The 26,446-nt window shown below is 42.8% G+C and overlaps 1 protein-coding gene across 6 annotated transcripts in view; it reads left to right on the top strand.

Annotated features, from left to right (window-relative positions):
• Positions 1-26,446, top strand: part of ASAP2 (ArfGAP with SH3 domain, ankyrin repeat and PH domain 2) — a 176,799-nt gene that overhangs the window by 54,608 nt on the left and 95,745 nt on the right. For 5 of the 6 annotated variants that reach the window (XM_023619569.2, XM_070235912.1, XM_023619565.2 and 2 more), the window contains exon 2: positions 7,654-7,726. In XM_023619569.2, the coding sequence (XP_023475337.1) occupies positions 7,654-7,726 (73 nt within the window). Of the gene's footprint in view, positions 1-7,653; positions 7,727-26,446 lie in introns of those variants that run through there. The other variant, XM_070235915.1, reaches the window with a different exon arrangement.

Raw genomic sequence — 26,446 nt, 5'->3', positions numbered from 1 at the left:
CTACTTCCCAAGATGGAATTTTTAATAAGCTCTGTTGCATTTGGATCTTTTGTAAAGCTGCTTTACTTGCTTTTTGCTTTCAGTCCCCTATACACGCACATGGGTCACGGGTTGGCCGCATGCACGTGGGTTGGGGGTGCTGGCGCCCATCTGCTGATGGATGGCCCCCTGGGTATGCACCTGTTGCAAGCACCTATGTTTAAGGACGTGGCCAAGGTCCAGTTGGCAGTCGGGGGTGAGGGGACAGGCTGTTCTCTGAAGAGGTGGGCCACGCCCTGGTTCTGGCAGATAAGCACAGAATCTGAGACGTTCTCAGGAATAAAAATAACATGTAGGAGAAAGATGAAAGAAGTGTATGTGTTGTGTTTGCCTGCCCTCAAGGGTTGCCTCCTTTAGGAGCAGGCAGAGCTGGGTTCTGTTTTCACCTGTCTCCAGCTTACTGGCTGTGTCTTCTGCTCTCTGATGGTCTGGGAATGGGAGAGCTCTCGAAGCTCCTCTCACTCACTGTGAGTGACCAAAATGCTAGGCTAGTAAATGACCCCTGTGAGTTCACTTTCATTTAGGCCACATTTCTGACTTTCCCCCCAAGCTCTAGTTGATCTTAATTTATTTTCTATAAAAAAATACTCTAAATTTACTTTTATTCATATTAGTATATTGTATATGTATATGAAGAAATATACTGTAATTGAAGGAATGATTATAAAGCAAACACTCATTCACCCATCACCTGTCCTTCCTGGTCATCGTCAGCATTCCAGGAACACTCGTGTGTCCCCGCATCCTAGCTCTCTCAGAGGTAGCCGCCATCCTGACTGTGCAGTCCTCATCTCCTTGCTTCTGTTGGTAGTTTTATCAGCAGTACATACATCCCTAAACAAACAATATAATCTAGTTTTTCCTATTTTTTTTAAACCTTTATGGTATTATATTGCATGTGTAGTTTTGCAGCTTACTTTTTTTGCTTAATATTTTTTCAAAATTCACTTGTGTTCTGGGAAGGTAAAGTTTGTTCGTCTCCATTGCTGGCTAGCACTATTACATGAATATATGACAATTCATCCATGTTACCATTGACAGGCATTTGCATTTGTCCAGTGTTTGGCTGTTTTGAGGAGTGTCATGAACATTCATTCTTCTGTGTGTGTCTTCTGGTGCAGACGTGTACATACTATGAGTAACTTCAATTTTATTAGACAGTACCTAAGTATGCCCTTGCAGTTTATCCTTATGCACACGTTTTATACAGCTGTGATTTAGCTTGGATATTTATTTGATCTTAATTCTTCATGACACCTGCTATTCTCCAGGCCTCTGCTTTATTCCCAGAAGGAGGTAGATCCATTATTGCTCTGGCTTTAAACTGAGCCTGTGGACTACACTGTGTTACTGTGCTTCCCAAAAGCCTTCTGGAAATATTTGACACTGTCATTAATGCTCTGTGTTACTTCAAAAGTAAAGTCAAATGTCTGATGAGACAAAGCTGCCATCTAGATTTTTTTATGACTCTTTCTTGGCAAAGCTATGTTTGGGGCACAGATCTGAGTGTTGTTTTATTTTGTATTTTGGTCTACTGTCTTTCAAAAATGTCGTTTCCTCTCAGGTTGGCCTTTTGTACAAAGGGGAGATGCGATGGGACAGGAGAGTGGCATGTGACTCTCAGGCAGCCCGAGTGGGAGAGGCCTGTGGTCTGCCATCCTCTTTTCCTCTCCAGAGCAGCATCTTTGGGGGCCAAGAATGAAGCCAGGCACTTCTCACCTGGCTCGCTTGAAGTGAGACCTTGAACTAGGGTCCTAGGGGCCAAACTGGTGCTGTGCCAGGAGGAGCAGGGGCTGGCTGATAATGTTGGAGCAACGTCTGCGTGGATCCTCTAGGCCAGGGGTCGGCAGACTTTGTGAAGGGCCGGATAGTAAATATTTTAGGTTTTGCGGGCCTAGAGGCAAAATTGAGGATATCATTTAGGTACTTATATAATGAAAGGAAATAAATTTCCACAGACTTTTTATTAACAAAATTCAAAATATAATACTAATCATGGAGTACAATTTTTTGGTAATTCAGGTCCACTAATGAGAAGAGTGGAATTCTTTCCGGGGGGATAACATTTCTCTCTCTCTCTCTCTTTTTTTTTTTGCAAGGAAGTGTTCGCCCTAAGCTAACATCTGTTGCCAGTCTTCCTCTTTTTTTCCCTCTCCCCAAAGCCCCAGTGCATGGTTGTATATCATAGTTATAAGTCCTTCTAGTTCTTCTGTGTGATCCGCTGCCACAGCATGGCAGCTGACATGGGTGGTGTGGTTCTGCCACCTGAAAACGAACCCGGGCTGCCAAGGTGGAGCACGTGGAACTTTAACCACTAGACCATCAGGGCTGGCTCAACATTTCTCTTAATTGGAGTTCAAAGTTAGTATTCCTCACCTCATCATCACCTCAACTGGAAATGTTCATCGGTACAAATCCTTAGCTCACAGCTGCATAAAAGCAGCCGGATTAGGCCTGCGGCCCAGAGATGCCCACCTGTGCTCCAGGCTTGTCTTCTTAGACAGACTGTGGGTTTGGCCCCCACTGTCCCGTGTCAGGATGAAGGTGCCTCCATGCCAGGATGAAGGTCCCTGTAGGGCTCTGGGAATAAAGACTAAGTCAGCCCTCTGAAGGGAGGTGTGTCGCATGGTGATGTTTGTGCTAAACCCCTGGAAGGAAGAGGGAGTGTACCCCCTAGATGATACCAGTGGCTTCTGGGACAGCCCTAGGGGATGGCACCCAGAGGGATCTGCAGGTACAGAGGAAAAGCATAAACAGGGTGGCATGTTTAGAAATAGTTTGTTGGGTGTGGCTGGAGCTCTTGAGAAAGGTGACAAGACATGAGAAGTTGAATTTTTAATTCTATTAAATTTTAATTTTACTCTAAATATTCCTATGTGGCTAGTGGCTGCCATATTGGTCAGCACAGGTCTGAAAAGAAAAGGGAGCAGTCTTGTGATATCCTCCCCAGGGAGGGCCTCTTTTCCCATGCTGCATGCTGCCCCCCGGGGCAGTGGCTGCAGCTTGGATGGGGCAGAGGACTCTGAAGAGAGCTGCTGTCGTGGATAAGAGCACGGCTATTAATATAACAGCTCAGGGGATCGAAAGAGACGCTTTTAGAGTGGTTGCAAGCAGTTATTTATTTTCCTCTGAAATATCTGAGACACGTCCCTACAGTCTTGTTTATGTGATAAATTTACTCTCTGAAACCTGTTTTATAAACTGAAGGTCAGTTTTAGTCTAGCTCCTCAGAATTAATGAGGTTTGGCCAGACTTAAGTAGTTGTGCAGTTCCTACTTAGGTCTGTATTGGCTGTTAGATTTTTGCCTATGTTTATAGTTTTTACACATTCTAGCCAAAGTTGCAGCTTTTTTCCTTCTCCTGAGCTTGGGTAGGTTGTTTCTAGGGGGAGGGTGTGGGTGGGTGCTAATCCGGTGAGATAGCTCAGCCTGATTGGTGGACACCTTTGGTTTCTCAGTCTCTCAAGTTTTGTTATTTTTTTTGTTTTAAGTTTCCAGTGCTGTTTTTATATATAATTGACTGAAGAGTTTTTCTAGCACTCAGTCTTAGTCATTCTAACTTCTCCTAACCAAGTTTAATCTTAATTACCTATAAATATGCACCATAATGAAGGGTGTGTTTTTGAGTGGGGAGGTAATTGCTTTTCCTTCTTGCAGTTTCAATTAAAAATTACATCTACTGCCTACCTTGCCTTTATTTATACTCTCTTCTTAACAGACTGTAGAAAAGCAATAGTTACTGTTTATCCACTCATTCCTGAGTCAGGAAACAGTACATTCCCTTTAACGACAAAGATAGAATTTCCATATAGTGGCATATATTTTTACAAGACTTTTATACAGTAAATGACTAGGGAGTGGTGTGTCCCACAATATAGCTTGGGAGGAAATATAATGTGTCAGAGTTCAGCGGTGTTGCAAAGCATATTTCATCTGTCATTGGCCTTCCACAGTGAAGTATCTGACTACCTCCAGTTTCCATTTTTCTCAGCACGTTTGAGCCAAAGTCCTGTGGACAGAAGATCGCTCTGTCATCTATGGGAGTGCCAGAAGCTAGAGAGCTAAAATCCAGTTGAGAGAGACAGAATAGATCTCCCTGGCCACTCACTGACTTTTCCAGAATGTCTCCTGCCCTGTGTGGAGCCCCAAATGGCTTCCCAACTGTGGGTCCCCACCAGGTCCCTCACCTTTGGGTAGCCTTTCCTGAATCCACTTCCTCTCTGCCCAGATTCACTGTTCTCACTGTGGCCTGAATGACCTTCCAGTACGGGTCTCATCTCCCCCTGCTAAGAAGGCTTCAGTAGCTGCCTCTCATCTCTGGGCTCAGCAGGGGCACCGTCACCAGGATTTGAGCCCCTGCCAGTCTTTCTAGTCTCATAGTCATTTACTGAGCTGTGGTTTGAGTCAGTCTGTGCCAGGCTCTCTGTTGGGCACTGGGGACACAGTGACAACTTCCTGCCCTTAGAGGAGAGCATTAGAAAAGGTTAAAAAAAGAAGAAGTAGAATTAATTTTACTGATATCTTCTTTAAACTATGTCCAAAATATTGTTTTAACGTGTGGCACTAACCACATTTCAATGCTCGACAGACTCATGTGGCTAGTAGGTTCCACAGTGGACAGCACGGGTCTCAAGGCAGAGCTGGACAAGTGAAAAAAGCAGGTGTGTACATGATAAGTCCTGGGCTTCTGACTTTTGTCATAGTTCTTTGGTGTTTATTTAGGAGATTGTCTTTTGCTAGATTGTAAACCCTGTGTAGGTATGGGCATTGCCCTGTTTTGCCCACCAGGGTATCTCTAATACCCAGCTTAGTACTTGGCAGGTTTAGGTAGTCAGTACATTTATCAGATGAACTATTTTTTTTTTTTTTTAAAGATTGGCACCTGAGCTAACAACTGTTGCCAATCTTTTTTTTTTTTTTTCCCTGCTTTATCGCCCCAAATTCCCCCGGTACATAGTTGTATATCTTAGTTGCATGTCCTTGTACTTGTGTATCAGATGAACTATTGACTAAGCACAGGGTGCTACAGGAAAAGCTGGGATGAGTACCTCACTCATCCAAGAAGGCTTCCAGGAGGAAGAGATGTCTGAAAACCAAGCTGCAGAGTCAGAGCTGAAGCTAAGGGATCAAGAGGAGAGGGAGAGCATTCTAAGGAGGGAAGTAGGTGTACCGTGCTTGGAGTTAAAGAGAAGGAAGCAGTTGAGTGGGGCGCTGCAGTAGTTCACTGTGATGGAAGCTTAGGGTACAGGTGAAAGTGGGAAGAAGTCAAGAGGTGAGGCTGGAGAAGCAACAGGGGCCAGATTGTGACCAGGTCTTAGCGCTGTGCTGCAGAGTTGAGACGTTATTCTGAGGACATCAGGAAGCTCACCAGCGACCTACGCTGGGAGCAGCCGCTCAGACTTTTGTTGTGTGTTTCTCTCTCCACACCTCCTAGCACATAGAAAGGGCTTAATAAGAATATTGTGTAAGGCCGGCCGGTGGCGCAGCGATTAAGTGGGCACATTCTGCTTCTCTGTGGCCCAGGGTTCACTGCTTCGGATCCCGCGTGTAGACATGGCACCGCTTGGCAAAAGCCATGCTGTGTTAGGCGTCCCACATATAAAGTAGAGGAAGATGGGCATGGATGTTAGCTCAGGGCCAGTCTTCTTCAGCAAAAAGAGGAGGATTGGCAATAGTTAGCTCAGGGCTGATCTTCCTCAAAAAAAAAAAAAAAGAATATTGTCTGACTTAGGATATTTCTGTAGTGTCTTCTGCTCTCTGTAGGAAGCTTTAGCAAGAGGAGCAGGTTTTACATTTGAATGCGGGTCAGATAACTGTTCTAGCAATTTGGAAGACTGGACAGGGCCAAATTCTCTCAAAGTGCTAGACTGGATGTTGGTTAGATCAAATGTGTTTTTCAGTAAGGGCCCTTCACTTGGGCCTTCCAGAGCTTTGATGAGTGCATTGAACGTGTGTCTTTGTATGTGAAAGCTATCCTTTCTGACATGCGGTCAATAAAGCTTCGACAACTAGTGTTTCTGACACAGCCCTGAGCAAATCCTTCTTCTTGCTGGCACTGGCAAAGAAGTCGGTGCATGCATTGCTGGATATTATTTGCTGAGTAACAGATTGGGAAGTAAAAGTTGATGAGACTTTCTGAGAAAGAGAGTTCAATAGTGATTTTCATGGGCTATTTACTGTTTCCAGATCCCTTTTTATGTTTTAAGGGAAGGTCAGGAATGGATTAGAGATGACCTCCTAAGAAAAAGAAGTTTTGACTCTCTTTATCAGTCCTTACCTACTCTTCTCTACAATATGTCAGAAAATAATGCCTTTTTTATTGTTGTAACCACTGTCAGATGTCTGGTGCCTGGTGATCACTTTACTATTTAAAATTGTTGGCACCAATCATCTGTTTTTAGCTTCCAATAAAATAGTCATTGTTGCATTAGGACTAGGACTTACGGTGCTCATATTAAAAATGGATTCAAAAGTTGATTCAGGAAGGCTGGAAGTCCAGAATCTGTTTCTCTTGAGGTGATATGCTCTATTTACGATGATGTCATTGTAATTTTTTATGATCAAAACTTACAGTGACTAATAACGTATGTTATCGGGTGTCTGCTGTGTACCAGATATGGGGCTGGGTGCTTCCCTTGCACTTCTTCATTTAGTCTTTACAGTAACCTTGTGATTGGTGTCACTGTCCCCGTTTACAAATGCTCTCTCCCTCCTGTCGAAACTAAAAGTGACACCCATTGCTCTTCTATGGTGTTTAATTGGGTTAAAAGGAGAGTTTACCCCTGTGTCTGTTGTGAAAGCAGAGGTGTAATTGAATCGCCAAGTTTGATTGAACAAATCAACAACAAATCATCGAACAAATATTGTTTGAGTATCTACTGTGTGTCACGATTGTAAGTGCCTTATACTATTACTGTGTCGTGGTTGGTCTATAAATATTTGTTGATGTTAAATAAATACATAAGTGTGTCTGCTTAATCATTCAACCTTGCAAAGAAGGGATTGTTCCTCCTGGTTTCTGGAAGAGAGATCTGAGGCTTGGAGAGGAATAGGAACATGACTTATAACACAGGGAACAAGTAGGTTCGTGTTTGGGTCTTTCTGAATCTAGAATGGGTTTACCTTCTCATGACTAGTCCATGCTGCCTCTGGCCAGGCCCGTCTGCTGCTACAAGTTGGCTGTCTTGGTCGGGGAGGGGGGACGTGGCACTCTGCCTCACCATACACCAGTCACAGCTCCACCTGCTCACGATCCTTTGCTTCTGTCAGCGGAAGGGGCACAGACACCATGGCAGGCTGGCGTATTCCAGAGTATTGCGGGCTCATCGGGAGAACAGAGATTTGGTAGAAGCGGGGTTGGCCCAAGTTAACTCATTTCGCTGCAGAAGGCTCATGTCCAGCAGGTGTTGTGGACAGAAGGAAGAAGGAGCTCACATGCTTCAAGTGGGTGAGGCATGTGCAGAGGCGGTGGCTGTTAGTGACTGCTCAGTCCTCACACCACACTGAGGATTTGTCCCACAGCAGCAGTCCCAGAGTGGCTCTCCGTGGCCACTCGCTGGTCGTTGTGATCCAAGCTCAGCCACACGTTTTATTTAATACATTCTTTATATTTCAGGCTTTGGATGTGGACCGGATGGTTCTTTACAAAATGAAGAAATCCGTGAAAGCAATAAATATCTCTGGGCTGGGTGAGTATGCATTCTTTCCTAGGGGTTTCTTTGTGGGAAACATATTTGCAGTCCTGATGCCACAATATTGATCGCCACTGATAGATAATCAACCAAACTCCTTTTTCTGGGAGTGCAAATTCTAGAAGTGAGTTGGGATGTTTAACTTTTAGAAGTGTATTTTGTTGTGCTAATTGTCTGATTCTGGTGTCGGGGTTCATCTTCCACCCCCCCCCCCCCCCCCCGCCCCAATCTCGTATTGTGCTTCCTGTTCTCTACAGTGCAGCTGGGTTCCCACGATAGCTCTGCACGAACCAGCTTTGTCAAACAGATTGTCCAGGACACCAGACTCATTCCTGGGTTTCTTATTTGACTTGTGCTGTTAATCCTGTCAGAATGCCCTTCCCATTTCTCTCTTATCCAATTCTGGTCTGCCTTGTTTGAGGAGAAAATTAATAAATAGAAAAGCATAATCAACTACTCAATATTTTATCTAGACTTATAAATAGGTTTAAGAAAAGAAAACATTGCTACTTTCGACTCAAACATGGCAGGCTGCACATATGTGGCAGATCTACCCACTGCACAAAACTGTACAAGTAATAGAAAATATTCTTTATAAGTCAGTAAGTGACTATACAGTTTCACTCAGAAACAAGAAAGTGGCAGCCTTGGGAGACTAGAAGTTGTGAGGAATCCCAGAGAGATTGGATCAGGGCTGATGGATTGCAGAGAAAAAGGCCAGCCTGTAGAGAGCATACCACTGCTGAGGATGACAGAAACACTGTGGATGCCTGAGGGAGGTGGCCTGGGAGGAGGAGGGGCCCAGGGACTACTCACACAGAAGCAGTCAGGCACTTGATAAGTGTCTCCTTCACCCTGTGATTAGAGGAGAAGGACAAGGAATGTCTTAGGTGGTCGTGGTGTCAGGAGGGATGTGGAACATTCTGGAAGTACATGTCCCATGTAGCCCCCACCCTAGCCTTCTCTCATCCTCAGTTAAAATAGTGTGAGCACAAGCTCCAGTAGCTGCTTTTGCCTCTCCAGGGAGGGCTGAGTAAGCCAAGATTGTGAAGTCTAGTAGGAAATTCCAACTGCAAACATGATATTATAATCAAGAATTGCCGAGTGTATTTAGAAGCAGATTTAACAAAAAATATCCGTGAACTCTACATTGAAAACTACAAAATGCTGCTGACAGAAATTAAGACCTAGATAAATGGAGGGATATATGATGGATGTGGGTTGAAAACTCAATATTGTTAAGATGTCACTTCTTTACAAGTTGATCTCAAGATTCGCCACAATCCTAATCAGAATTCCAGCTGAGGAAATTGACAAGCTGATTCTAAAATTGTATGGAAATGCACAGAACGTAGAATATCCAAAGCAATCTTGAAAAATAAATGAGTTTGAGAAAGAACTGTCTGACTTCAAGTCTTGTAAAACTATGGTAATCAAGACTCTGTGGTACTGGTGTAAGAGCCAACAAATAGATCAGTGGAACAAAACAAAAGCATCTAGAAACAGACCAACATTTAAATGTTTTTTTTTTTTAATTTTTCTGCAAAGTTGCCAAGACAATTCAATGGGGAAGGGAAAGGAAAGCGTTTTCAAAAAATGGTGCTGAAACAACTGAATGTCAGCATGGGAACAAAGGAACCATGGCCCTCTCTCCATAAAACTTCCATAAAACATCTTCCATAAAACTTAACTTGAATTGGATCATAGATTTAAATGTAAAAACTGAAACTCTAAAACTTCTTGAAGAACACCTAGGAGAGAGTATCTCTGCAACCTGGGGTAGGCTGAGTTTTCTTAAACAGGACACAGAAAGCAGTACACCTAGAAAAAATCAATAAATTAAACGTCATCAAAATAAAAACCTTCTGCTTATTCAAAGATACTATTAAGAATAATAGCCTAACATTTGAAGAGCCCCCAAATCAAGAAACTGAAGAACTTACACTTGAGAAAACCGAATTAATAGGGTAATCAGAACACGACTTTAATATAAGAGCATATGATTAACATCCTTAAAGGGGCAAAGGAGATTATTAAAAATTTACTGAAATGGAGGAAGGTACTAGTAAAAAAGAACCAGTGAAAGGCTTGGAAATAAAAAAATATTGTAGAAATAAAAACTAAAATTTGCTAACTTGCCAGATAGGAAGAGGTAATTAGTGAGGCCCCAAGCTACATAAATACAACACAAGAAGTTTAAGGAGTGGACGGTATAAAATAAAAAATAAGAGCCGCAGAGAGTAGATCCAGAGAAGTCAACAGCAGCATCCACCTAAAAGGAGTTCCAGAAGAGGGAAAAGAGAATGGAAAAGGGGAAATTTTGGAAAAATAGTAGCTGAAAAATTCCCAGAACTAAATATTTAAGATGTCAGATTGAGAAAGTCCTCTGAATTCTAAGCGGAGCAAATTATATATGTATATGTCTGTGTGTGTGTATATATATACATATACACACACACTCTCACACAAAGGTGTGTATTTATATATGTGTGTATATACGGACATGTATATATATGTATGGGTGTATATGTGTGCATATCTCAAGACATGTCCTATCTTGCCATCAGGGATAAAGAAGAAATTTAAAAATTACCAAGCAGAGGGAAAGCAAATATATGGGAAATACGATTTGGGGGAAATATGCCACAAAATGTTTGTTTTAGAGTTTTGACTTTATAGATATTTTTCCTTCTTTTATTTTGCATATTTTATATATTATAATCATATTGATGTTAAAATGGTTAGACATTAAGTTGTTTATAAGTGCCAAATGAATGTGAAATAAGTTCAGGAAAGCAAAGAAGCGATGGGACTTAAGTTGTTCTTGACTGAGCTAGTTTCTAACTAAGTTTGAAAACTTTTTGGACCTGGAGCTTATGGTGCTACCTGTGTGCCCTGAAGCAAATCATTTAGTGTCTTTTAGCCCTGGTTTCCATGTTTCTAAACTAATCCCTTTACGTTAAAATGTGTATCAGTGGTTCTTAACCAGGGCGATTTTGTCCCCCCACCGCCCCTGCCATTTGGTTGTTAACAACTGAGGGGGAGGTGTGTGTGTGCATGTGCGTGCTATTGGCACCTAAGTGTGTGTGTGTGGGTGTGCGTGTGCATGCATGCTATTGGCACCTAATGCTTAGAAGGCCAGGGATGCTGCTGAAGATCCTATGATGTGCAGGATAGCCCCCAACAAAGAATTACTTGGCTCCAAATGTCAGTAATGCCAAGGTTGAAAAACCTTCATCTAGATGTTCTTCAAAGTCCTCTACAATTTTTTAAAAATAAACAAAATAGAAAAATCACCACCATTCCTAGCTTGCCAGTACATGAATATTGATTGATCAATTACCTAACAACTACTGATTTTATGAAAGAAGGAAATAGAGTTGGTTTTCAGTGACTGACACCTAACTGGAAATAAATGAATGTAGGGAAATCATTATTTTATTTTTATTTAAAAGTAATCAACAAAGGAAAGAGTGTAAAACTTTCTCCACTTAATACAGCACCGAGATTTGTTGAAACATATTCAAGAAGGTGGTCACCTGCCTCCGGCTCCTTTCCTGGATAAAGTGAGGGTGCATGGAGGAATAATGACCGTTTTTATGTTCTTGAACTCTTCCTGTGTACTGTGTGCTTTGCATACATTATGCTCGTCTTCACAACAAACTCTTCTCAATTTACAAACGAGGACCTTGAGATCAGAGGGTAAAAGTGTTCCCAGGATGCTCCTGGAGCTTGGCTTCCTGCTGGCCCAGGGTTGTGTTCAGTGGCCGCTCTGCTGCGAGGTCCCCACGTGTTTTCAGTGTGTCGGATGCACTGACCGACTATCTTCAAGACTTCAAAAAGTCACTTGGAGATGGACTCTCAGTTTTGCTGACGAATATTGGATTTCAAAAAATATCTTAAGAGATTTCTTTTTTTTGCTTTGTTCACCTGGGCTTTTGAGTTTATAATATAAGGCTAGTGTCTAAAAGGGATATTTTATGTTCTGATGAGGGTCAAAAGTGATTTTAAAGTCATGTTGAAAAGGCTGTTCTGATCAGAAGTAAAAGTGAAGTAATGTGCTTCTTGTGCAGACGTTGGCTACATGACTGCTTCTGGTCTTGAGGAGGGACTTGGTGTCTTTGAGGCTAGCCCAGCGCCAGCACTGTAGCTTTCCGACAAACAAGCCTCCGAAGGGAGAAGGTGTGAGCACTGTGGTGTCAGGAAGCTGGCCTTTAGGGTTAGCAGCACTTGCGTCTAATCTGCCTTTCCGACGTGTTGCGAGGCACGTGCCTTAAACCTTACTCGTTACCCACCCCAGAGCATTTTTTACAATACAACCCAGTCGCTTCTTTGCCCCACAACTCTGCAGTTTCTCTTTGTCCACATTGGCATTCATGAAGGCGAGTTCTAGAGCCTGGGAGAGATGGGGAAGGCCTCTGTGGGCTCTAGAATTTTAGGGAAATTGGGCTAAAGCACAGGTACACAGGTTTCCCTTCCTGCAGGACTAGCCAGAGCTTTTAGTATGCTAATGTGTGTTGTGAGAGGAATAGTCTTAATCTTTTCCAAACTTATTTGCCTCTGAAACTGCCACTGCCTGCTTTAATCACCCCCAGCATCAGCCTCAGGTTAGTAAGCACTGCGAACCATCAGATGTAGCCCCAGCTCCTTGCTGCACCTGGACCCAGGCTACCCGTCTAGAGGTCCTTCTCAGCTCTGTGTGCTCTTCTTTGAAATATCTTGCAGCTTTCCTCAGAGTGCCACATGTTGTGCCTTCTCCCCTCTGCACATGCTCTTCTGTCTGCTTGAAATGGCATTTTACCACATTTATCGGAGGAAACAACCTTAAGGAAGTTGAGAGGTTTGTTCTGGAATTTTGACACAGCTCTTTGGGCACCAGCCTGTGTCCTTTCTGAGGAACCACACATACAGCAGGCTGACCGCTAGCCTGACCTTGCAGGGGGTCTTCTGTTTTTGTCGTCTTTTACCCATCTATTATATCATGCCAAGTTTGAGTTATTATAAGGCCATGAGTCTGAATTTTTTTTAAAGCCAGAATACTGATCCTGAAGTCTTTATTTCAGAACAAGTGTTGTCTACTTCAAAGAAGTCACCTGAGGAAACCCTGTTCCTTTTCCCGTGATGTTGCTGACATCGTTCACAGCATTTTTGAAACTGTTCTCAAGAACTGCTTTAACTAGCATGTTCTTTTGGATATATTTAGTAGAGGAGTCTAAGGATATATTAAAGTTTTTTCAAACTAGGCGTCAGAAATGAGTGAGGCGTATTCACTCAGGGATGAAGCCTCTGGCAACCACAGTTGGTTAGACGCGGTATGATTATACAGTTGTTCTGGCTCTGAAGGAAGTTAGTTTCGAGAGGAGTTTCCCACAGTGGTTGGATCATTAGTGTTTAACGCCCCATGGCCGCTGCTGGCGTAGGGAGAGCACTCGTTTTATGTATGATTAAAAGAATAGCAAAAATAATTTAATATTTTTTCCTTGTACTCCCATATACCTTTTCCTGTTTCCTGTGCTTTAATTTCTGTGAGATGGAGACTTTTCTGCCTCCTCTTCTGGTTTGTCATGGGCTGGCTCCATCTGACCTCTAACTGATCTGCAGTTCTCCCCAGTTTCTCTCTGCTCCAGGCTGACTGATGGCTCCCTGCTTCGTGAGCATGTCGTGACTATTATCTGTGTCTTTGCACACTGTCTCCCACCCAGACGCACCGCTGGGCTGTACACATGTTCCTCCTGTCCCAGGTACCTGCTCACCCTTCCCCATCCATCTCCATCAAGCTGAGACTTGATACAGCTTTAGCCTTCTTTGACTGTCTTGTATTAGTCTTCTATGGCTGCGGTAACAAATTACCACAAATGGACTGCCTTAAATGGCACAAATTATCTTGCAGCTCTGGAACTCAAAAGTCTGACTGGTCTCACTGGGCTAAAACCAAGGTGTTGGCCAAGTTCCCTCCTGGAGGCAAGGAGGTTCCTTGCCTTTTCCAGCTTCTAGAGGCTGCCAGCGTTCCTTGGTTTGTGGCCTCCTGCTGTCTTCAAACCCAGCTCTGTGCGGTGGGATCTTTCTCTCACTACGTCACTCTGACGTTGTCTTGGTCTACATGCACTGCCGTAACAAAATGCCACAGACTGGGTGGCGTAAACCACAGACTTTTGTCTCTCATAGTTCTGGGGCTAGAAGTCCAAGATCAGAGTGCCAGCAGGTTCAAGTTCTGATGAAGGCTCTCTCCCTGGCTTGCAGACAGCCACCTTTTCACTGTATCCTCATGTGGTGGAGAGAGAGCAAGAGCGAGTATGAGTGAGAGAGAGCATGCCCGTGCAAGTGAGCATGCTCTCTGGTGTCCCTTTTTATAAGGACGCTAATCCCATCATGAGGTCCCCATCCTCCTCACCTCATCTAACCTAATCACCTCCCAAAGGCCTCACCTCCAAATACCATCACGTTGGGGGTTATGGTTTTAACATAGGTATTTTGAGGGGACACAATTCAGTCCAGAGCAGACACTGACTCTTCTCTTCTGCATTCCTTCCTCTTTCACATTTAAGGAACCTGTGATCACTTTGGACCCACTCAGATGATCCAGTATAGTCTCCCCATCCCAAGTTCAGCTGATTAGCAACTTTAATTCCATCTACGGCCTCAGTTCCCCTTTGCCAGCCAGCATAACCTTTTCACAGGTGGAAGGAATCAGGATGCGGTCATCTTTGGGGAGGAGGGAACTTGATTCTACCACACCTCCCCTCTGAATTCTGAGTTTTGAGATTGAATCAGTTTTGACTCTTCTCTTTAGCCATAAATGAAGGAATGCCTAATAACGCAGGTACTATTCACTCTGTATATGTTGCTGATTATTGTTTTCTAATAGTTTTATGTCTGTTGATCTTTGCTCCTCAATTAGATGGCAGGCCCTTGAGGTAAGTGACTAATTTTGGGAGGCAGTGTAGTTTAGGATAAAGAACACATAGGTATTAGAATCCAAGAAGTCTGGAGTAAAAGCTAATGTGCCACTCAAAAAGTCTGTGACATTAGGAAAGTTATTTAATCTGTCTGAGCCTCAGTTTCCTCATATGTAAAACCGGAATATTAATATTTCATAGGATTGTTAGTGAAGATTAACTGAGGCAACATGAAAAAGTGACAGGTTTGGTTCTAGACACATGGTGAGCAAGACGGCTGCAAATAGACGTCCTGTGTGTTCCTTGCAGTGGCTAGCACAGAGGTCGGCAGATACATAGCTGGTGCCCGCTAAATATTCGTTTGTATGTTAGCATGTTTCTGCCGTAAGTTCTTAGACTGTCCTCTTAGTGTAGGAGAGATAAACTTATAATTTTAGAAGTAAGCAGTGTATATTCTGGCAGACTATCCTCTGCTGTGTGAGGATTTATATGGATTTATGTGGAAGGGGGATTTGAGATGCCTTAGAGCAGCCAGCTGTGTTTTTACAGCCTGCAAGCTAAGAACGGTTTCTGCCATCTTACCACGCATCTACATGATGACCTCAATATTGCCTCTTGGCCTGCAAAGCGTTTAATATTTACTCTCTGGCTTTTTAGGAAAAAGTCTGCCAACCCCTGCTTTAGAGTAGTTGTTCTGAAACATCAGAGTGCCCCAGAATCCCTTGGAGGTCTTTTTAAAACACGGATTGCTGGGCGCCAGGCAGAGTTTCTGGTTCAGCAGATGCAGGATGGAGCCTGAGTATTTGCTAATCGGCTAAGTTCCCAGATGATGCTGAAGCTGCTGGTCTTTGAGAACACTACCTTAGACACCACCCTGCCCCTCCGTCCCTGCCTTTAAACCCTTGACTGGGCCAGAAGGGTTTCAGTATGTCCCTGTATATGCAGAACAATAGTTTCCTTACACAATAGCAAGTATATTATGTTTGCCTCCTGTTTTCAAAAGGATGATAACCCAGCTAGATGTATTTTCTGGAACGCCTTGTGTACAGGTTTGCAAAAGCAACTATTAGAATGATTTGTTGAGAAACTGTGTCTACAATAATTTTTCCCACTCATAAGAGGCCTGCTGTCTGACCTCTTTAAAAAAAAAAAGACCCACTTCATATTTATTCTAAAACTTAGTCTAAAATTTCCCAAGCTCCGCTTCAGCCCAAAGGTGCTTTTTCCTCCACTGGGAAGTTGAAGCTAACATTTTTCAGCTATGTTTGACATATCAGTGGGTGGAAAAATTCATCTTTATCAAGAAGAAAGCAGCAAAAGACTTTCAGTTTCACTTCTGTAGAATTTCTGTCTTGAAGACTGGTGGAACTGTTCTTACTAAGAGTGGGATATCACTTCTTTACCCTTAATCTGCATGTGCTAGAGAAATTGTCACATCCTTAAAATGAAAAATACAAAGAAAGAAACATTAACTCTTCCCTCAAACCCTTCCTTCCACCTTGCCATCTTCCACCTACAAAAGAAAATGAGAATTCAACAACTTTATGTTTCTCCCCATTAATTGCAGTGTTGATTAGAATATGGCTATTAAATTAATACAAAGCTTAAAATTATTATAGAGAGGGGGCCAGTCCAGTGGTGTAGTGGTTAAGTTTGTGTGCTCTGCTTCAGCAGCCCTGAGTTCACAGGTTTGGATCCCAGGAGCAGACCTAGACACTGCTCATCAAGCTGTGCTGTGGTGGCATCCCATATACAAAATAGAGAAAGATTGGAACAGATGTTAGCTCAGGGACAATCTTCCTCACCAAAAAAAAAGCAAAGAATTGTTTCTATTATAGATATCATAAAGCAGTTCAAAAGAAATATGTGAAATGAAGCTTCATTGTGCTTTAAGAAGGTACTATATCTGGAATGATTTTCTGTCTGTTTCATGAGAAAATAACTAAGTCATAATAATCCTCAGTGTTTGTCAAGAATACAGTGAAACTGGTATTCTCTTCCTTTGTTGTGGCATTGAAAATTGGTGCATGGAGTTTTCGGAAAGCAGTTTGGCAGCGCATCTCAAAAAAAATAAAAATCTTTATATGGGAAGATGCAGAAAGATGCTAATTGCTTATCATGGTGAAAACTGAAAGCCCCCATAACTAAATTAGGATATAGCTAGTTGATGGCATTGTGATTATGCAGGAAATGAGAAGAAATGCTTATGATGAAATCTTCAGATTTAAAATTCAGGATACAAAAATATATGTATGTCCTATCTGATAAAAAAAAGTGGGAGATTATAACAGATGATCAAAAAAGTACATCTATATTGATGTCTATAAACTCGAGAGTGGAAACATATTAACAATAATAAAAATTTGACACTCGTGAAGTGTTTATTATAGGCCAAGCACTGTGCTGAATAAATACTTTACATAAATTTAATCCTCACAACAACTCTGAGTTAGGTACAATCAGTAACTCCGTTTACAGAGGAGGTCATGAGGCAAAGAGTAGTGATTTATGCAGGCTTATATAGCTACGGTTAGAGGAGCTGAGATTCATGTCCAGATCAGCTTCCCAGTCTCTGCTTTGACGATGGCACCACTGCCTGGTGCACAGGCAAGGTGTGGATGCGGGGGCACAGCAGAGGGAAACCAGACAGTGCTGTGGGATATTACACAGCCCAGTCATAGCGATCCTACTGAGAAAACTCTAGGTGGTTTTGGTTGATCACAAATTTAATAGTAGCCAGTAGATGACAAGTGTGCTCAAAGTGAGTCACAGGGAACCTTAGGGAAGTATGTAGTGCTTCTAAAAAAGAAGGTAGTTGTCCCATTATTGAACTGTAGGAGTGGCATTTTAAGAGGAACCTCAAAATCTTAAGAGCTGAAAACCTCATTGTAGGAGGGACATTGGAAAGACCCAGGACTCTTAGCTTGGGGAGGATGGGAGAAGGCATATCTGAAGGCTTTCTCTGGGATGAGGAAGTAAGACATACTATCTGTTCCTCTCCAGCGGGTGGTTTCATGAGAGCAGGTTTTGACTTAAATATGAGGGAGAAGTTAGCTGGGTGGGCAGCCCCAGTGGTGAGCTGGTCCTTGGAAGGGTTCCAGCAGAGGGTTGGGGTGGCCCTTTGTCTCTAAGGAAGTTGTAGGGGGTGGTGGAGATGTGGATGCTAAGACTTTGAGATGTCTTCCAGTTACAACACTCTGAGATTCTAGTTATCTGTTCTCTGCTGGCTAAGAATAATGATTGGGGGGCTGGCCCCATGGCCAGTGGTTAAGTTTGCACGCCCTGCTGTGGCAGCCCAGGGTTTCACTGGTTCGGATCCTGGGTGCGGACATGGTACCACTCGTCAGGCCACGTTGAGACAGTGTCTCACATGCCACAACTAGAAGGACCCAAAACTAAAATATACAACTATGTACTGTGGGGATTTGGGGAGAAAAAAGCAGAAAAAAAAAAAAAAAGATTGGCAACAGTTGTAAGCTCAGGTGCCAATCTTTAAAACAAAAAAAAAGAAGAATGCTTGAGAGCTGGCCCGGTGATGTAGTGGTTAAGTTTGCGCACTGCACTTTGGCAGCCCAGGTTTTGCAGGTTCAGATCCCAGGTTCAGACCTAGATGTCGCTCATCAAGCCATGCGGTGGCAGCTTCCCACACATAAAATAGAGGAAGGTGGCCACAGGTGGTAGCTCAGTGACAGTCATCTTCCTCAAGCAAAAAGAGAAAGATTGGCAACGGCTATTAGCTCAGGGCCAATCTTCTCACCAAAAAAAGAATAATGATTGGAATTTAGTGGGGTAAATTGTGGAATCCTGTCAGCAGTAATCAACATATTAATCTTGGAAGGATAGCAAATCTGAAGGAATGCTAAGATTTGTGACTTAAAGTCCCGAGTAGTAACATGAATCATGCTTAGGGTCATCATATTGATTTGGTAGAGGATTTAAGCTCCTTTAGGGTAGGGCATTTTCACCTGGTCTCTTGGGTCTGTGGACAGGCTTAAGGAGTCTGTGCATCCCAAAAATTGTATGAAAAATTAGGTAATGATATGTTTTTCTGGAGAGATAATCCAAAATATTTTTCTGATTTTTATTGGTGTCTGTGAGAACCACTGATCTAGCCAAACCCCCATGTTTTACAGATGTGGATACCATCACAGGGTTGGCTGTTTGCCTTACTTACTGTCAAACATTGACTGCATTATTCAGCAGACATCTCTGGACCTGTTTCCTCATCTGTAAAATCCCACAGAGCTGTCGTAAAGATGAGAAGTTGTGTATATGTGTAGATAAAATCTCTCCTGCGTGAATGGTAGCTGTTGTTATGAGGCTTGGGAGACCGTTGATTTTCCAGGAGCTACTTGTCCTTGAGGGATGAGGACCCCGGGAACCTCTTCGTTCCATGGGAGTCGTCTTCTCTCCTAGTCCACTGTGCTCTCCTTAGAGGCAGAGTGGGGGGCATCTGGTGAGCATCAGTAAGCAATGGGAATTGTATCCCTCAGGTATAAGGAGGTAAAAACAAAGGGGGAAAAAGGCCAAAAGCAATTTGTGTGGCAAAATGCACGTTCTGTAATGTAGCTGACCAGATTGCCAACCGAGGGCATCTGTATAATTGAAAGTAAAGTTTCTAACAGCTGGTCGTCCACATTCAACAAATGTTGCTTCACCTCCCTTCTTTGCACACCAGACACCTGGGACTGCAGGCTGAAGGACAGCCCTGCCCGTTCTTTAGCAAGGTCTCTGTCTCCTTTGCTGATTTGGTCTCAGAGCGCCCAGGGATGGAAAGTAGCTCTTTGGATAAAGAGAGTCTGGGGTGAGGCAAGCAGCTGGCGGCTCCATTTTAGTCTCATCCTATCCTGGATTCTGAAGGAGGAAACTCCTGTCAGTTCACCTCTGAGAAGCCTTTCCTGTCACCAGCCCCAGAAAATTCCCTCCTTTCCTCATATAGTGCTGTATCCTATGGTGCTGTATTTCTGCCCCCATAATGTGTACCACAATCGAGTGTTGTTGCATGTTTATCTTTGTCTTGCTAAATTGTGTGTTGACAGGTACCAAGCTTTATTCATCTTTATCCCCTCCAAATTCACCTTTTTAAAATACAGATCTTAGCATGTCACTTTACAACATTTTGGGGGCCCCCCATTACCTGGGATGAAGTCCTTCATCTGGCCCCTGCCTACCTTTCTATCCTCGTCTTCTGCTGCCTCTCCCTGTGCGCTGCCGTACCAGGCACCCTGAGTTCCCAGTGTTGCTCTCTGCCTCACCCCTGTCTTTGCACCGAATTGATTAGTGCGTGGGTCTTTCTCTCTTATTGGAGATTTGTTCCTTGAAGGCAGAGGATCTGCTTCATGAATCTTTGTATTCATTAGTGCCCACTGCATAGTAGGCTTTCACCATGATTGGACTGTATCCTTTAGTATCCGGAATGTTCTTGACTGGTAGTGGGTATTTGGGAAATATAGAATGCATAAATAAAAGTGAATGTTGATATGTCTTCTGTACTCTGAGCCTGTAATCTAAAGGGACGGAAAGGAGCAACACAAAAGAGACATCATCTGGTAGCTCAGTCTCAATTGTTCATACTCTCCTTTCCTTCCAAGTGTAGGGCTGTGAGCAGGAGAAGTTTCACATGGAGATTATTGGGCTGGTGGTAAGTTATTCACACAGACTTCCAGCTGTCGTTTATGGTCGTTAATGTCAGGCAGGATCAAAGAATATGAGGTGATCACAGACAAAGGTTTTCATATTTTACTAGTCAACCCACACCTTGACCTTATTAACTCCATTGCTAGCTGCCTATTCTAGACATAACCAGCCTAGATACTTCCTGTGACAACATCCGTGAGGACTGGCAGTTCCCAAAGGTCAGAGGAGACACCTCAGGAAAGACTTAATGGAAATGAGTTTTGAATGAAGTTTTGAAAGTAGAAAGAGCACAGTGTATTGGAGAAAGTAGAGGAAATGGCAGGTGATGAACTCCAGGAGAGAGGCTGTCTTTCCGTTTGCTTGGCCTGAGTGTGGGCTCAGATGGGTTGTAAAATAGGAAGGGTGTTCTCATCAAACCCTTTTCAGTTGAAGGTACTTGCATCTTGTCAGAGATGATACAGGTTCTTAGGTTCCAAAGGCTGTCTCTATCTTGTCAGCTTGTCCACGAGAAACTTGAGAGGAGAAAGACAGATTATAACGTTCTGAATAGGCTCAGGCACAGAGAACCAAAATAATCTAGCCATTGTAGCTGACACTTCAGATTTATTTATTTATTCTTTATGTTGTTTTCTGATTACGAAGATAATATGAGCTTAGTTTGGAAAATTTAGAAAATTCATAAAAGCAGTAGAACACAGTCGCGGCCCCGAGCAGGTCCCACTCTCTTGGTGATGGCAGAGGCTGTGGTGTGCTCTTGGTCTGAGGCCTGCCCCCAGCTGTGGCTGCAGGTCAGAGCTGCCACCCTGGGCCGGGTATTCACACTTGTACAGTCTGTTCCCTCGTCTGTAAAATGCCCGTTCGAAGAGGAATACAGTGTCACACAGCAAGCACTTGGCCTGGTACCTGGTGTATACTAGCCACAATTATTGAGTACTTGCCATTTTTACCAGCACCTTAGCATTTTGATGTATTTTCCTTTCAGCGTCTTCTGTACATTTTTTTTTTTTTAAAGATTGGCACCTGAGCTAATATCTGTTGCCAGTCTTTTTTTTCTTCTTCTTCTTCTTCTTCTCCCCAAAGCCCCCCAGTACATAGTTGTATATTCTAGTTATAGGTCCTAGTTCTGCCACGTGGGATGCCGCCTCACCATGGCTTGATGAGTGGTGCTAGGTCTGTGCCCAGGATCTGAACCAGCAAAACCCTGGGCCACCGAAGTGGAGCATGTGAACTTAGCCATGGGGCTGTCCCCTCTTCTCTATATTTTTTACAAAATTGAGACTAAATATACAGTTTTGTGTCCTGCGTTTTTTTAACTGGCATCCTATCCTGACCATATTCCTACATCATGGTTTTTAAAGCCTACATGATTTTCCATTTGGTAGATAGACTATTGTGTACCCATTTCTATCTCGTTGGAGCTTTCTACATTTCCAGTTTTCACTTTTCATAAATTGTTCTGTACACACATCTCTGATCACTTTATTTCCTTAGGATAGGTTTCTAAAAGTAGGATTATTGGATGGCAAAAATGTTTTTAAGACTTTTGATGCAGATTACCAAATTGTGAGATGAAGGATTTTTATCTGGGATGACTCTAGAAATAAAGTTCTAAAAATGGTTTTCTCTCATGGGATGTTCATAGAGTAGAGATCCTGTTAAGAAATGGGGATTATCTTTGACTTTAAGAAATTGCTTTCCCATGAGCTTGTGTGCCACACGTTAGATCTGAAACCAGGCAATATGTTGAGCCGACAGCTTGAAGGGAAATGGTCTTCTTTAGGTTGAGTTGTGCAGATTATCCTAACATTAATGTTGTGGCTCACATTTGAATGTTAGTCACCATGTCGTCTAGGAGTGTCTTTATAAAGCTGCTACTGCAGAGAATATGTCTCTTCCCAAATGCACCCTTGGTGGAGCTCTCTGCCCGGATGGTTGGTATGTGCAGTGTCAGCAGTTAGTTTGCCTTGGCCTGACCCCTAAGTGGCCAGCAGTCTGGCCAGGAGCAGGTGGTTGGAGGGTTCTAGTCAGAGAGAGCACTGAGGCTGAGACTGGGCCATCAGGCTGCCCACTCCCTCCCTTTCCCATTTCTCTCTTGTTGTTTGGGTTACCGGTGCATGTGCTTGGCTGGAGGATTGTAACACATTTGTGTTAGCCTAGAGCTGAGAATAGTGACTATGTGATGAGCAAATGAAGAAACAGTTCCTAGTGTGTTCAGAAGAACATTGGAGGACTGGATGTCAGGAAACCTGAGTTCTTGTTCCAGCTCTGCTCCAGACTAGCTCTGTGAACTTGAGCAAGTCAGCTCCCTCTCTGAGCTTTGGTTTCCTTGTCTGTGAAGAGAGGACTCTAGACCAGGTTCCCCTTCAGGATCCTTTGGACTGAAAAGACCCAGTAGTGGGCATGGATGGCCCTGAGGAGGGTGGGACAGTGAGGCCTGTGATGGTTTTGAGAGTCGAAAGCTGTGTGCGGGCAGGGGCTTTAAAACTGAGAAAGCGTTCACAGCCTTGGAACACACAGGACTTCGTGATGTTCCCCTGGGGTTGATACCTTCCTTCTCCTGCTGCTTCTATTTGGGAATTCCGACCCTGGGAGCCCCAGCTCAAATGTCCCTGTATGGAGGTCTCTGAACCCTCAATGCCCAGCACACTGCCGGCCATCAGTGTATGGACTGATGTATCTTTCCCTAGACATTGATCACACTTGTCTTCGTGTCCCACTCCCGCATACCGTCACATCCTGTTGTGGAGCTAATATGAGTGAAATGTTTGAGAGGAAGTGAAGGTGGTTGAAGGTGATTTGGCCACGGGACCCTCCTTGTCCTTTGGCAGCACTGCGTTGGTGGCTTGCTTTCCCACTGTGCTCTGGCCTGTTGTTGAGTAGGAGTAAGGGGCTGCCTTTCGTTCTTTATGGATGCAACAAGTTTGGGTTGAACTACATGCACTGGGCCTGATCCTTGATAGCAATTTTTAAAATAACAAAATCAAGTAAACTAGAAAGCATTCAACAAAACCCATCCTTTACCTCTAAATTCAGTATATGCACATTCTTGCTGGCCTCATAATAGATTTTTCTGTGAGAATCTCTCATTTCATCCCTTCGAATGGATTGGTGGAAAGCATGACTTTTGTGCAGTAAGGTGTGGAAAATGGGAGGGCTGCTGGGTTAAAATTGAGAAGAAACGTGGTCTCATCTGCTGTAGTCTCAGTGACTTAGATTCTCATTTTCCTAAGTCCCTCCCATGTCAAAGAATCTTGGACCTGGACCATTAATGAGAACCACAGTTAAAGATATATTTGAACAGGGAGGAAGTGGGAGAGTGAGCTCTTTTTAGAAGAACAGCTTTCACAATTCTGTAAATAAAAGCTGATAGACCCAGTTTGGGTTCTTTCCAGAAACTTTATTCCCAAGCTATTTATTTTAGGTTCCTATTTTAAATTTGTTTTTGGCAAAAGAGAAATAAAGGCAGTCAACTAGTTTCTATTCTCTAGTAGGAAAATCTCAAACTTTGGGCGATCTGGAGCTGTAGGTCAGTCAGTTAATAGGTATTTATGGAGGGTTTATTGTTCTTACAGTGGGTGCCAAGCTAGGTATTAAGGGAAGATACGGAGAGCCACAGGGCTATGGTCTTTATCAGGAACCTTCAAATTTGTTTGCAAGAAGAGAAATTTGTGTTAAAAACTACAACTAGGTCAGCATGAAGAGGTTCCCACTGACCTAAGCTGGGACAATTTGAACATCAGAAAATAATGATTGCAGTGGATCAAAACACTTTGAATATAAATACATGATGATGTATGTACGTGATGGTGATGATGATGATGAGCTGAAAACTCACCGATCACCCTTGGGGTTGCTGAGATCAACACATTATTTTAAAGATTTGTGAGGGAAAGTTGTTTTTTTTTTTTTTTTTTTAAACATAGCCTATACCGGGCGGTCAGTTGAGAAGCCCAGAAGGAAGGATGGTAGGAAGTGCCTCCATACTTCTTGATGCTGGAACGTGAAGGCTTGCTGTCTGTTTCTCCTCTGTGTCAGGTTGGTCGACCACCAGTGAAGAAAAGGCAGGTTCCTCTCTCCCACAGGTGACCCCGGGCTGGGAGGCAGCCTGTGTGTTGAGCAGAGGGTGGATTTGACCCCTGCCTCACTTCTTACCAAATCATATAATCCCTCTGAACTCCACTTTATTGAAAAGAATATAGGGATGATAATAACACCTCATAGTGTTATCAGGTTACATTGAACAAAAGGCTTAAAGGCCACCTAATAGGCATTTACTAAAAGCGAATTCCCTCTCCTGCCCTGTGGGTTCACTTAGAGCAGCTGTGAGGGTCCAGACACCTTTTTTCTTTGAGTTCATAATAGTTTACATCATTGTGAAATTTCCTTTGTACATTATTTCTTGTCTGTCACCACATAGGTGCTCCCTTTCACCCCCTGTGCCCACCCCCCACTCCCCTTTACCTAGTAACCACTGAACTGTTTTCTTTGTCTGTGGGTTTGTTCATATTCCACATATGAGTGAAATCATCTGGTGTTTGTCTTTCTTAGTCTGGCTTATTTCACTAAGCATAATTCCCTCCAGGTCCATCCATGTTGTTGCAAATGGGATAATTTTGTCTTTTTTTCTGGCTGAGTAGTATTCCATTGTATATATATATACCATATCTTCTTTATCCAATCATTGGTTGATGGGCACTTGGATTGTTTCCATGTCCTGGCCATTGTGAATAGTGCTGCAATGAACATAGGGATGCATATGCTACTGTGGAGTGTTGATTTCATGTTGTTTGTGTAGATACCCAGTAGTGGGATAGTTGGGTCGTATGGTAGTTCTATTTTTAGTTTTTTGAGGAATCTCCATACTGTTTTCCATAGTGGCTGCACCAGTTTGCATTTCTACCAGCAGTGTATGAGGGTTCCCTTCTCTCCACACCCTCTCCAACATTTGTTATTTTTAGTCAGTGATTATAGCCATTTTAACAGGTTGTAATCTGGTATCTTAGTATAGTTTTGATATGCATTTCCCTGATGATTAGTGATGTTGAACATCTTTTCATGTGTTCATTGGCCATCTGTATATCTTCTTTGGAAAAATGTCTGTTCATATCCTCTGCCCAGTTTTTGATCAGATTGTTGTTTTTGTTCAGTTTGAGTTCCTTATATATTATTATATAATATGTATTATATATTATAATTATTATATATTATTATTTTATATATATTATATATATTTTATATATATATATATATATAATATATATATAAGGAGATTAACCCCTTATCAGATACATGATTTGCAAAAATTTTCTCCCGGTTGGTGGGTTGTCTTTTGGTTTTGATCATAGTTTCTTTTGTCTTGCGGAAGCTCTTTAGTATGATGAACTCCCACTTCTTTATTTTTTCTTTTGTTTCCTCTGTCTGAGAAGACTTGGTGTTCAAAAAGATCCTTTTAAGTTCGATGTCAAAGAGTGTACTACATATATTATCTTCCAGGAGTTTTATGGTTTCAGGACTTATCTTCAAGTCTTTGATCCATTTTGAGTTTATTTTTGTGTATGGCATGAGATAATGGTCTACTTTCATTCTTTTGCGTGTGGCTGTCCAGTTTTCCCAACACCATTTATTGAAGAGACTCTTCTCCATTGTATGTTCTTGACACCTTTGTCGAAGATTAGCTGTCTGTATATGTGCAGTTGTATTTCTGGACTTTCAGTTCTGTTCCATGGATCTGTGTGCCTGTTTTTGTACCAGTACCATGCTGTTTTGATCACTGTGGCTTTGTAGTACATTTTGAAGTCAGGGATTGTGATGCCTCCAGCTTTGTTCTTTTTTCTCAGTATTGCTTTATCAATTCGAGGTCTTTTGTTGCCCCATATGAATTTTAGGATTCTTTGTTGTATTTCCATGAAGAATGTCATTGGGATTCTGATTGGGATTGCATTGAATCTGTAGATTGCTTTGGATAGTATGGACATTTTTTTTTTTTTTTAAAGATTTTATTTTTTCCTTTTTCTCCCCAAAGCCCCCAGGTACATAGTTGTGTATTCTTCCTTGTGGGTTCTTCTAGTTGTGGCATGTGGGACGCTGCCTCAGCGTGGTCTGACAAGCAGTGCCATGTCCGCGCCCAGGATTCGAACCAACGAAACACCGGGCCGCCTGCAGCGGAGCGCACGAACTTAACCAC

This window comes from Equus caballus, chromosome 15, assembly GCF_041296265.1.
Source record: "Equus caballus isolate H_3958 breed thoroughbred chromosome 15, TB-T2T, whole genome shotgun sequence".
NCBI lineage: Eukaryota > Metazoa > Chordata > Mammalia > Perissodactyla > Equidae > Equus > Equus caballus.
This window is presented reverse-complemented; position numbering and strand designations above follow the sequence as displayed.